The 12527-nt window shown below is 46.1% G+C and overlaps 1 protein-coding gene across 11 annotated transcripts in view; it reads left to right on the plus strand.

Moving 5' to 3' along the window:
* The window catches only part of TSC1 (TSC complex subunit 1), a 53993-nt gene extending 41885 nt beyond the window's left edge, over positions 1-12108 (plus strand). For all 11 annotated transcript variants that reach the window (XM_055117541.1, XM_055117533.1, XM_055117535.1 and 8 more), the window contains 6 exons: positions 684-866; positions 1772-1882; positions 2634-2756; positions 5847-6034; positions 6112-6273; positions 6703-12108. In XM_055117541.1, coding sequence (XP_054973516.1) covers positions 684-866; positions 1772-1882; positions 2634-2756; positions 5847-6034; positions 6112-6273; positions 6703-7222 — 1287 coding nt within the window. In that variant the 3' untranslated portion in view covers positions 7223-12108. The remainder of the gene's footprint in view (positions 1-683; positions 867-1771; positions 1883-2633; positions 2757-5846; positions 6035-6111; positions 6274-6702) is intronic.
* Positions 12109-12527: the final 419 nt, after the last annotated feature.

A 12527-nucleotide genomic window follows, 5' to 3' on the forward strand; every position in this document is an offset into this window, starting at 1 on the left:
GAAACCGTGGGGACAAGTGATTTTGTGTGTGTATGTTTGCATGTAATTGGCCATGATGATGAAGGGTCAGAAGATGATTTTATTTCTCCAAATGTAAAACCAACTCTTGTAAAGCTATTTCATGGCACAAAACTGAAGCGTGTATTGTACAGTGGGTGTGAAGCCAGTCAGGCCTGGAGTTTGAATCTTGGCTCTACCAGTGTTACCTTAGAAAAGTAACGTGGCCTCTTGAAGCCTCTGTTAGCCATGCTATAAAATGGAAATAACAATAGCAGCACCTGCTCTTTAAGTTGTGATGGTTAAAAGAAATTATGTCGGTAAGCCCTTGCTGAGCGCCCAGCACACTGCAAGCATTCAGTAAATGCTCATCGTTTTAGTGAACTTAGTACCATGTTTGAGAGATTTTATTCCAGTGTTGGTAGTCAGACTTTTGAAAGTATTGGAAGCAAACTGATCCCCGAGAAGATTTATTTAAGCAACTTAAGATCCATTTGCTTAATGTAAAATTTGGAAAACCTTGACCTAAGGCCAAGTAAGACAGTAGTGAGCTCTAAGAGTTTTGGTCTGTAGTTAGTTACATTTTCAGGGTAGCTTATGACTATTCAGATGAAATGTTCGCAGTGTGTGTTAAATTGCCTGTGTTGGAAGACAGCTAAAATGATGACATTTCTGGTCTCTGCTAGAAAGATCAGTTGAAGTTACAAGAGAAGGACATCCAGATGTGGAAAGTTAGTCTGCAGAAAGAACAAGCTAGATACAATCAGCTCCAGGAGCAGCGTGACACTATGGTAACCAAGCTCCACAGCCAGATCAGACAGCTGCAGCACGACCGAGAGGAATTCTACAACCAGAGCCAGGAATTACAGGTATAAACTGCAGCACCAGGCAAAGCCAACTGCGAGAATGCCGGAGAGCAGTGGGGAGGGCGGCAGTCAGTTTCCCTGGGTGTCCTTGACTTGTTCAGCTTCACTAAGCTGAATGCTTTTCTCTCTGAAATCATGGCAGAAATTCCTCATGGCAGGTGAATCTTACTTAGGACAGAGGTTCCCCAACTTTGTTGGTTCATATAGTAGCTCCCTTAGTGTCTCAGTCATTTTTTTTTCTGCAGCCAAAAGGAAACAGTTAACAGTTCTGCTCATTAAGTAGATCTGAATAACTTAGTGAGTACGAATGTCCTAAGAACTTAGTAGCTGTTCACAGATAATACACATAAATTAATTTTTTAAAAAATAATTGCAATTACTAATGCCTTGTGTGCACCTATTGGGCACTGCATGGTATCTCAGACCTTGAAATCAGAGTGGACAGTGACACCCTCATTTCCTGTTCCACACTGGTTTTCCTTGTGGTGCTTTGTATCACTGCACCCAGAAAAACCCGGCTTCACAAAGACGTCATCCACAGACGCAGCATCATTTCCAGCCAGTTAGTAATTCACAGAGTGTCCAACAGATGGCGCTGCGTCTCCCTCGAAAATTCAGAATCTTTCTGCAGCATCCCTGTGAGCTTGCTGTGTAGCCTCAGGGCTCTTTGGTGCACAGTTTGGGAACTGAGGATCTAAGGTCTCTTTTTTTCTTTTGTTAAACAGTAAGGAACTCAGAAATCAACCATAACTTACTTTTTAAAACTAAGACATCAAATTCTGAGGGCCCAAGAAAGTAGAGCCGTTGAGCTAAGGCATTCCCAGTCCTCTGTGGGCTGGTGGCTAGGTAGGCCTGTGATCTGGCCTGTTGGTGCTCCTCAAACTTCATGTCCACGTCTCTTTGGGCAGACGAAGCTGGAGGACTGCAGGAACATGATTGCAGAGCTGCGGATAGAATTGAAGAAGGCCAACAACAAGGTGTGTCACACTGAGCTGCTGCTCAGTCAGGTTTCCCAAAAGGTAAGAAGAAATGAGGCAGACCTGAATCTGCTGAAACACCATTTGCTAACATTCTTCCTTCAGACAGGTTAAAGAAATAGATTACTTGAGTGTCTGTGTCATGGGTTCCCAACAGGAAGTGGTTCTGCTGCCCCCATAGTCCCTGACATTTGGCAATGTCTAGAGACATTTTAGGTTCATGTTTTTGGTGCTGCTGGTATCCAGTGGGTAGGAGCCAGGGTGCTGCCAAATATCCTACAATGCACAGGCAGCCCCCTGCAACAAAGAAGTATCCATCCTAAACCCTGCTCTATGTGTATCCCATGGAACTTTTTCTTCATACCTTGTTTACATAAATGTCAAAAGTTCGTCCAGGTTTTTGAGCGTGATTCCTCCTTCTTTGGGAATCACTGCACTTCATACATCATTTTGTCAAGAACGGTGAGTTTTCCCTAGGGCTTTATGCCACTGGGCCTTGGTGGTATACCTGTCCACCTTCTCCAGGTGTTCTGTGGATGGTCAGTTTGATGGACTGCATTCGTGCTGTCCCCTTTGCAAAGCACAGTTCTGAAGTGCGTTTCTGTCTATTTTTGTTGTCCTTGGGTACCATCCTCCCCACCTGCCATTATGTCAGGGACTGTGAACCCATGGGACTTGTTTATTTTGCCTTAACATTGAAATAGTGTGCTCCTAGCTGATTCCCTGTTTAATGACGTCTATGTGCTAGTTTTATGTCGTCGGATTTTTCACTTTGCTCATGTTTTTTGGTTAGCTCTCAAACAGTGAGTCGGTCCAGCAGCAGATGGAGTTCTTGAACAGGCAGCTGTTGGTTCTTGGGGAGGTCAACGAGCTCTATTTGGAACAACTGCAGAACAAGCACTCAGATACCACAAAGGTATGCCAGGGCTCGGGAGCCAGACCTTAGTGGGGAAAGCGTTTCAGACCCAGACAGTATGTCTCCCGCATGGCATAGAGAATGGCTTGATGACTTGTTTCCTAAAAGACGGAGCGGCAGTCCCACTACTCCGTGGTCCAGCTATACAAGCACTTTCCAGCCACCATGTGAGCTTGTTTCTCCTATTGGGTTGCTTTGAAGTTAACTCACACTGAAAGCACCTAATGGTAGTTGGTAGAGAGTAGGTGTAAAGTGTTTCCTTTCTCTTCCCTAGGCCGCCTTTCAAAGAGGGAGAGAGAAAAAGAAGGATGGGGGACCAACTCTGTTTAACATACCTCTCAGGACCATGGATATAGAGTGCTGTACATACCATTTTTTTTTTTCCTTTTAATGTTGGATTTCTGCAGATGGTAGTTCAGTCCTGGCAACAAGGCCAGCATTGGGATGATCTTACGTTAATTAGTGCCTCACCAGTGGTGTCGAGGCAGAAGTTTTAAGTCACTTTATAAATAGCCTCAGGTAATGTTAGTGAATGAGGTGGGAATTGAATTTTAATAGTAGCTGTTCAGATGCTTCCTGTCACTAACTTCTCCATCACACATGGGCCTTCTTTTTAGGTTTCTTGGGCATGTGCTTTGTAAAGAGTCTTTTTCGGCCGGATGTAGAGAGGAGTCTTAGAACTGGAGAGAGTAATTTTCCTAATAGAGTTACTCTTTATTTCTTGGCTCCTCTCAGCTCTCAGATTCAGACTCCCTTTTTTAGAAGGATGTTAGATGTGGGACTTTCTCTAGAAAGCAGCTATCACTTATTTTGGAGGTGTAATGACTGGGAACAGAAAGGGGGAGAAACAGATCCGAGGCACAAGAGAGCTCCTGAAAAAGCTGCTGAAACGCGCCTGTGCCATCTCCTGAGAGAAGCCTAGATGGGCGGCCTCCAAGGAGTCCTTGTGCTGTTTGGGACCTTAAGTAGCTGCCTCTCCGTGGGGCCCTGTTTCCCAGTTCATAAAACGGGTGATGCAGCTGAGTTGTGATAGTCAGGATGCCTTCAATTGTAGACAACAAAAACCAAACTAGGGCTGGGCACAGTGACACATGCCTACAGTGCCAACTATTTGGGAGGCTGAAATAGGAGGATTGCTTGAGCTCAGAAGTTCTAGACCAAGCCTAACAATATCCAAAAAAACAACAAAAACAAAAAGCACTCAACTGGCTTAACAGTGAAGAACTGTATTGTTTCACTTGACAAGAGGTTGTGAGGCAGGTGAGTTCCAGGTTGGTCAAGTTGGCCATTCAGGGACAGCATCGAGGAGCCAGGCTCTTTCCACTCTTCTGCACTGCCTTGCTTATCCTGCAGGCCTTGTCTTCCAGCTAGCTGCACTCATGGTTGCCAGGTGTGTGCCACAGGCACAGATATGACAGGCAGACACAATGATGTCCCCACAGAAGAGGAGAGCATCTCTTCCTATTCCTCAGCAAGAAAATCTTTCCCAGGCTGGATGTGGTGGCTCATGCTTGTAATCCCAGCACTTTGGGAGGCCGAGGCGGGTGGATCATGAGGTTAGGAGATCGAGACCATCCTGGCGAACATGGTGAAACCCCGTCTCTACTAAAAATACAAAAAATTAGCCAGGTGTGGTGGCGCACACTTGTAGTCCCAGCTACTTGGGGGGCTGAGGCAGGGGAATCGCTTGAACCCTGGGGGCGGAGGTTTCAGTGGGCCGAGATCACGCCATTGCACTCCAGCCTGGTCAACAGAGCAAGACTCTGTCTCCAAAAAAAAGAAAAGGAAAAGAAAACCTTCCCAGATGATCCCACCATACTTCTCATCACCCCTGTTGGCCAGGCCTGTCCTGTGCCCATCCCTAGCCTAGTCATTGCCTCAACCCAGTCAGGATTTGCTCCTGAACCTGGAGCTAGGGTTGCTCTTGTTCCATCCAGAGGAGGAGGAAGAGTGAGTGGTGGGGAATCAGGTGGGAACAGTTGGTAGGGTTAGCTGTAAGGATTAGTGAGAGTGCACGGATGTTCCTGGTTCAATGCTTTGCATGATTATCCATGAATAAGTCCTGTTGTTTATGACGAAGGCCAGATAGATGCGTTCATCTACCCTGTGCTGAAGTCGAGCCATTTAGCACAGCTGGAACAGCCGCATTATCCGAGAGCCAGTTCTGAGTTTCAGTCAGTTGCGTTCTATAACAAGGAAGCATTGGGCTTACCAGACAGCATCAAGGCAGGGCGCCTTCGTGAAAGCTCATCTCCTTGCTGTTTATGGTTTATTATCTTTTTTAAAAAACAAATATATGGCAAGTTTTGTGTTTTGTATATTTTACCACGGTAAACATACACACACAAATGTAACACAGGCTTAAAAAAATACCCTTTCCGCCTTCTTTCTGAGCATTAGTGTGTACTTGCTCTGGGTTTCAAGCTGTTCCAATCTGTCGGCAGCAGGCCATCTGCCTTAGCACGATCAACAAACCTTGTCAGGGCATCCAGTCTGCAAAGGCTGCTTTGCTTGAGCAGACCTGCTCCATTGGCGTTCCATTCTGTAGCCTCACCTGCGCTATTGTCAGGAGGGGGAGAAAAGGAGAAAGGAAAGCAAGTGACCTGCGGTACCACTGGACTGAAATGATAACTGGATAGTGGCGTATTTTCACTTGGTGTTTTGTATATGTTCGCATAGTTGATTGTACTATTCACACAGTCTTGTAGTCTGCTTTTTAATCTTTTTACTGACACCATATCATTTTTTAAAAAGACTTAGAAATATAGGATGTATTTTAATTTACTTAACTGTTCCCCTGACATTAGACTTAAACGATGTTTCCAGGTTTTTGCTCTTATAAATATGCTGTGATGATTATTTTTGTGCAAAATCTCTATTTATGTTTCACATGATTTGCTTGGGGATAGATTTCAAGGAAGGGTTACTAGGATAATACTACCAGCTTACTTTCCAGAAAGTTGTACTAGTTTATATTTCTACTATCAGTATACTAAAATGCCTTCTCAGTCCTTCTTACATTGTCTTTTCAAAATGGATACAGCATGTTTATTTTTTATAAGTACTAATTCCAGTCTTTTTTTTTTTCAGGAAGTAGAAATGATGAAAGCCGCCTATCGGAAAGAGCTAGAAAAAAACAGAAGCCATGTTCTCCAGCAGACTCAGAGGCTTGATACCTCCCAAAAACGGATTTTGGAACTGGAATCTCACCTGGCCAAGAAAGACCACCTTCTTTTGGAACAGAAGAAATATCTAGAGGATGTCAAACTCCAGGCAAGGTAACTTCCATCAGGAAAGGCTTTTGTGTTTTTATTAAGTGGAACTTCCTATATTCTGGCTGGTCTGTATCTTTCAGAGGACAGCTGCAGGCCGCAGAGAGCAGGTATGAGGCTCAGAAAAGGATAACCCAGGTGTTTGAATTGGAGATCTTAGATTTATATGGCAGGTTGGAGAAAGATGGCCTCCTGAAAAAACTTGAAGAGGAAAAAGCAGAAGCAGCTGAAGCAGCAGAAGAAAGGTAGGAACAAAGAACTCATTCATGACCTTGGGATTAAGCTGCCAATTCCAGCAGAAGGACTGTGTCACGTGGTGTGGGAAGCAGTTACAGCTGACTAGACGGGCTGCAACGCTCAGCTCACTCCGTTCCAGAGACCCACTCTGACGTTCCTTTCCTCAGAACGCCCAGTGATCTCTTCGTGTTCGTGTTCCTGGCCTTCAGTCCCTCCATATGGCCACAGGAAGTGTTCACACTTAAGATTGCCACCTACTATCCCTAGTTGTGACTTAGGTTTCTGTTGATGAGATCTCTTGAGTCCAGTATTATAAAACAGAGAGTGGGCTAGCGGAGTTCAGTGTCAGTGTGAGTGTGTGTCAGTGTAATTCCACATCCTCCGAATGTGGACACTCCAATCACCAGCTCCTTTTTTCCTCCCTGGCTTTCTTACAGGCTTGACTGTTGTAATGACGGGTGCTCAGATTCCATGGTAGGGCACAATGAAGAGGCATCTGGCCACAACGGTGAGACCAAGACCCCCAGGCCCAGCAGCACCCGGGGCAGTAGTGGAAGCAGAGGTGGTGGAGGCAGCAGCAGCAGCAGCAGCGAGCTTTCTACCCCAGAGAAACCCCCACACCAGAGGGCAGGCCCATTCAGCAGTCGGTGGGAGACGACTATGGGAGAAGCGTCTGCCAGCATCCCCACCACTGTGGGCTCACTTCCCAGTTCAAAAAGCTTCCTGGGTATGAAGGCTCGAGAGTTATTTCGTAATAAGAGCGAGAGCCAGTGTGATGAGGACGGCATGACCAGTAGCCTTTCTGAGAGCCTAAAGACAGAACTGGGCAAAGACTTGGGTGTGGAAGCCAAGATTCCCCTGAACCTAGATGGCCCTCACCCGTCTCCCCCGACCCCGGACAGTGTTGGACAGCTACATATCATGGACTACAATGAGACTCATCATGAACACAGCTAAGGAATGATGGTCAATCAGTGTTAACTTGCATATTGTTGGCACAGAACAGGAGGTGTGAATGCACGTTTCAAAGCTTTCCTGTTTCCAGGGTCTGAGTGCAAGTTCATGTGTGGAAATGGGACGGAGGTCCTTTGGACAGCTGACTGAATGCAGAACGGTTTTTGGATCTGGCATTGAAATGCCTCTTGACCTTCCCCTCCACCCGCCCTAACCCCCTCTCATTTACCTCGCAGTGTGTTCTAATCCAAGGGCCAGTTGGTGTTCCTCAGTAGCTTTACTTTCTTCCTTTCCCCCCAAAATGGTTGCGTCCTTTGAACCTGTGCAATATGAGGCCAAATTTAATCTTTGAGTCTAACACACCACTTTCTGCTTTCCTGAAGTTCAGATAACTGGGTTGGCTCTCAATTAGACCAGGTAGTTTGTTGCATTGCAGGTAAGTCTGGTTTTGTCCCTCCCAGGAGGACATAGCCTGCAAAGCTGGTTGTCTTTACATGAAAGCGTTTACATGAGACTTTCCGACTGCTTTTTTGATTCTGAAGTTCAGCATCTAAAGCAGCAGGTCTAGAAGAACAACGGTTTATTCATACTTGCATTCTTTTGGCAGTTCTGATAAGCTTCCTAGAAAGTTCTGTGTAAACAGAAGCCTGTTTCAGAAATCTGGAGCTGGCACTGTGGAGACCACACACCCTTTGGGAAAGCTCTTGTCTCTTCTTCCCCCACTACCTCTTATTTATTTGGTGTTTGCTTGAATGCTGGTACTATTGTGACCACAGGCTGGTGTGTAGGTGGTAAAACCTGTTCTCCATAGGAGGGAAGGAGCAGTCACTGGGAGAGATTACCCGAGAAGCACTTGAGCATGAGGAACTGCACCTTTAGGCCATCTCAGCTTGCTGGGCCTTTTGTTAAACCCTTCTGTCTACTGGCCTCCCTTTGTGTGCATACGCCTCTTGTTCATGTCAGCTTATATGTGACACTGCAGCAGAAAGGCTCTGAAGGTCCAAAGAGTTTCTGCAAAGTGTATGTGACCATCATTTCCCAGGCCATGAGGGTTGCCTCACGGTAGCAGGTTCTAGGCTACCAGAAGAGGGGCAGCTTTTTCATACCAATTCCAACTTTCAGGGGCTGACTCTCCAGGGAGCTGATGTCATCACACTCTCCATGTTAGTAATGGCAGAGCAGTCTAAACAGAGTCCGGGAGAATGCTGGCAAAGGCTGGCTGTGTATACCCACTAGGCTGCCCCACGTGCTCCCGAGAGATGACACTAGTCAGAAAAGTGGCAGTGGCAGAGAATCCAAACTCAACAAGTGCTCCTGAAAGAAATGCTAGAAGCCTAAGAACTGTGGTCTGGTGTTCCAGCTGAGGCAGGGGGAGTTGATAGGAAGGAGCCAGTGAACTTGGCTTTCCTGTTTCTATCTTTCATTAAAAAGAATAGAAGGATTCAGTCATAAAGAGGTAAAAAAACTGTCACGGTACGAAATCTTAGTGCACACGGAGGCCTCGAGCAGAAAGAATGAAAGTCTTTTTTTTTTTTTTTTTTTTAGCATGGCAATAAATATTCTAGCATCCCTAACTAAAGGGGACTAGACAGTTAGAGACTCTGTCACCCTAGCTATACCAGCAGAAAACCTGTTCAGGCAGGCTTTCTGGGTGTGACTGATTCCCAGCCTGTGGCAGGGCGTGGTCCCAACTACTCAGCCTAGCACAGGCTGGCAGGTGGTACTGAATTGTCAGATGTGGAGTATTAGTGACACCACACATTTAATTCAGCTTTGTCCAAAGGAAAGCTTAAAATCCAATACAGTCTAGTTTCCTGGTTCAGTTTTAGAAAAGGAAAACGTGAACAAATTTACAAAGGGAAGGAAATCCCATCAGTGAATCCTGAAACTGGTTTTAAGTGCTTTCCTTCTCCTCATGCCCAAGAGATCTGTGCCACAGAACAAGATACCAGGCACTTAAAGCCTTTTCCTGAATTGGAAAGGAAAAGAGGCCCAAGTGCAAAAGAAAAAACATTTTAGAAACGGACAGCTTATAAAAATAAAGGGCAGAAAGGAGGCAGCATGGACAGAGGCCTGTGCTGGAAGCTCCATGGACGTGTCTGCACAGGGTCCTCAGCTCATCCATCCGGCCTGGGTGTCCTTTTACTCAGCTTTATAACAAATGTGGCTCCAAGCTCAGGTGCCTTTGAGTTCTAGGAGGCTGTGGGTTTTATTCAACTACGGTTGGGAGAATGAGACCTGGAGTCATGTTGAAGGTGCCCAACCTAAAAATGTAGGCTTTCATGTTGCAAAGAACTCCAGAGTCAGTAGTTAGGTTTGGTTTGGTTTTGGACATGATAAACCTGCCAAGAGTCAACAGGTCACTTGATCATGCTGCAGTGGGTAGTTTTAAGGATGGAAAGGTGACAGTATTACTCTTGAGAGGCAATTCAGTCCTGGGCAAAGGTATTAGTACAATAAGCGTTAAGGGCAGAGTCTACCTTGAAACCAATTAAGCAGCTTGGTATTCATAAATATTGGGATTGGATGGCCTCCATCCAGAAATCACTATGGGTGAGCGTACCTGTCTCAGCTGTTTGGCCAATGTGCATAACCTACTCGGATCCCCACCTGACACTAACCAGAGTCAGCACAGGCCCCGAGGAGCCCGAAGTCTGCTGCTGTGCAGCATGGAATTCCTTTAAAAAGGTGCACTACAGTTTTAGCGGGGAGGGGGATAGGAAGACGCAGAGCAAATGAGCTCCGGAGTCCCTGCTGGTGAATAAACACACAGATCTGCATCTGATAGAACTTTGATGGATTTTCAAAAAGCCGTTGACAAGGCTCTGCTATACAGTCTATAAAAATTGTTATTATGGGATTGGAAGAAACACGTGGTCATGAATAGAAAAAAAACAAACCCAAAGGTAGGAAGGTCAAGGTCATTTCTTAGATGGAGAAGTTGTGAAAGATGTCCTTGGAGATGAGTTTTAGGACCAGCATTACTAAGGCAGGTGGGCAGACAGTGACCCCTCTAGGTGTGTCCACAGAGTTTTTCAGGAGAGAAAACTGCCCGACCTTTGGGACTAAGCTGCGGAATCTTCTTACTAAGCTTGAAGAGTGGAGAGGCGAGAGGTGAGCTACTTTGCGAGCCAAAGCTTATGTGACATGGTTGGGGAAACAGTCCAAACTGTTCTGAGAAGGTGAACTGTTACGACCCAGGACAATTAGAAAAATTCACCCACCATGCCGCACATTACTGGGTAAAAGCAGGGCAGCAGGGAACAAAACTCCAGACTCTTGGGCCGTCCCCATTTGCAACAGCACACATAGTTTCTGGTGTATTTGTTGGGAAAGATAAAACTCTAGCAGTTGTTGAGAGGAGGATGTATAAAATGGTCATGGGGATGAAAGGATCTCTGAGACCACAGAGGCTCAGACTCACTGTTAAGAATAGAAAACTGGGTATGTGTTTCATGTAGCCAGCAGAACTGAAGTGTGCTGTGACGAGCCAATGTGAATTTCTACCAAATAGTAGAGCATACCACTTGAAGAAGGAAAGAACCGAAGAGCAAACAAAAGTTCTGCGTAACGAGACTCACCTTTTCTCGCTGAAAGCACTGAGAGGTGGGAGGAGGCCCGTACAGGCTGGAGGAGGGTTTGGGCAGAGCGAAGGCCCGGCCAGGACCTTGGTGAGATGGAGTGCCACCCGCCTCCTGCGGATACTCTTGGAGAGTTGTTCCCCCAGGGGGCTCTGCCCCACCTGGAGAAGGAAGCTGCCTTGTGTGGAGTGACTCAAATCAGTATACCTATCTGCTGCACCTTCACTCTCCAGGGTACATGCTTTAAAACCGACCCGCAACAAGTATTGGAAAGACGTATCCAGTCTGAAGATGTTTGTGTATCTGTTTACATCCAGAGTTCTGTGACACATGCCCCCCAGATTGCTGCAAAGATCCCAAGGCATTGATTGCACTTGATTAAGCTTTTGTCTGTAGGTGAAAGAACAAGTTTAGGTCGAGGACTGGCCCCTAGGCTGCTGCTGTGACCCTTGTCCCATGTGGCTTGTTTGCCTGTCCGGGACTCTTCGATGTGCCCAGGGGAGCGTGTTCCTGTCTCTTCCATGCCGTCCTGCAGTCCCTATCTGCTCGCCTGAGGGAAGAGTAGCTGTAGCTACAAGGGAAGCCTGCCTGGAAGAGCCGAGCACCTGTGCCCACGGCTTCTGGTCATGAAACGAGTTCATGATGGCAGAGGAGCTTCCTCCCCACTTCCCAGCGCCACATTATCCATCCTCTGAGATAAGTAGGCTGGTTTAACCATTGGAATGGACCTTTCAGTGGAAACCCTGAGAGTCTGAGAACCCCCGGACCAACCCTTCCCTCCCTTTCCCCACCTCTTACAGTGTTTGGACAGGAGGGTATGGTGCTGCTCTGTGTAGCAAGTACTTTGGCTTATGAAAGAGGCAGCCATGCATTTTGCACTAGGAAGAATCAGTAATCACTTTTCAGAAGACTTCTATGGACCACAAATATATTACGGAGGAACAGATTTTGCTAAGACATAATCTAGTTTTATAACTCAATCATGAATGAACCATGTGTGGCAAACTTGCAGTTTAAAGGGGTCCCATCAGTGAAAGAAACTGATTTTTTTTAACGGACTGCTTTTAGTTAAAATTGAAGAAAGTCAGCTCTTGTCAAAAGGTCTAAACTTTCCCGCCTCAATCCTAAAAGCATGTCAACAATCCACATCAGATGCCATAAATATGAACTGCAAGATAAAATGGTACAATCTTAGTGAATGGGAATTGGAATCAAAAGGGTTTGCTGTCCTTCTTAGAATGTTCTAAAATGTCAAGGCAGTTGCTTGTGTTTAACTGTGAACAAATAAAAATTTATTGTTTTGCACTACTCTGCTGTGTGGACATGGAGTGGCTTACACTGGCCTTGGCAGGCTTATAGGTCAAGCAGGGGACTGGTCCAAAGATACAAAGCCTTAGGGTCTGGTTTGGCTACCTTGGGTGACTGGAAGAGGAGCCTGACAAATAACGGATTTGGGCTTTTGTCTCTAAGAAGACCCTTTTTATTCTGGCAAATGGTCTGGTGCACAGCCACAAATCCTTCCTGTATCTGCCTCAAATTCATGCTCTTCCTCAAAGAGTGGCCAAGTGGCATAGTGTGGGAGGGGGTGACTTGAATCCTGCCTACAGAAAAACTCCAAGAGCCAGGCTGTCTGCAGGGGTGTGTGGCTTCTCCGTGCTGGCATGTTGGGTGTCCCATGTTTTGGTGGCACCACACTGACACTTCAGTGCTCCAGAGCTTGCCCTCTT

Source organism: Pan paniscus, chromosome 11 (genome assembly GCF_029289425.2).
Source record: "Pan paniscus chromosome 11, NHGRI_mPanPan1-v2.0_pri, whole genome shotgun sequence".
In the NCBI taxonomy this organism is placed as follows: Eukaryota; Metazoa; Chordata; class Mammalia; order Primates; family Hominidae; genus Pan; species Pan paniscus.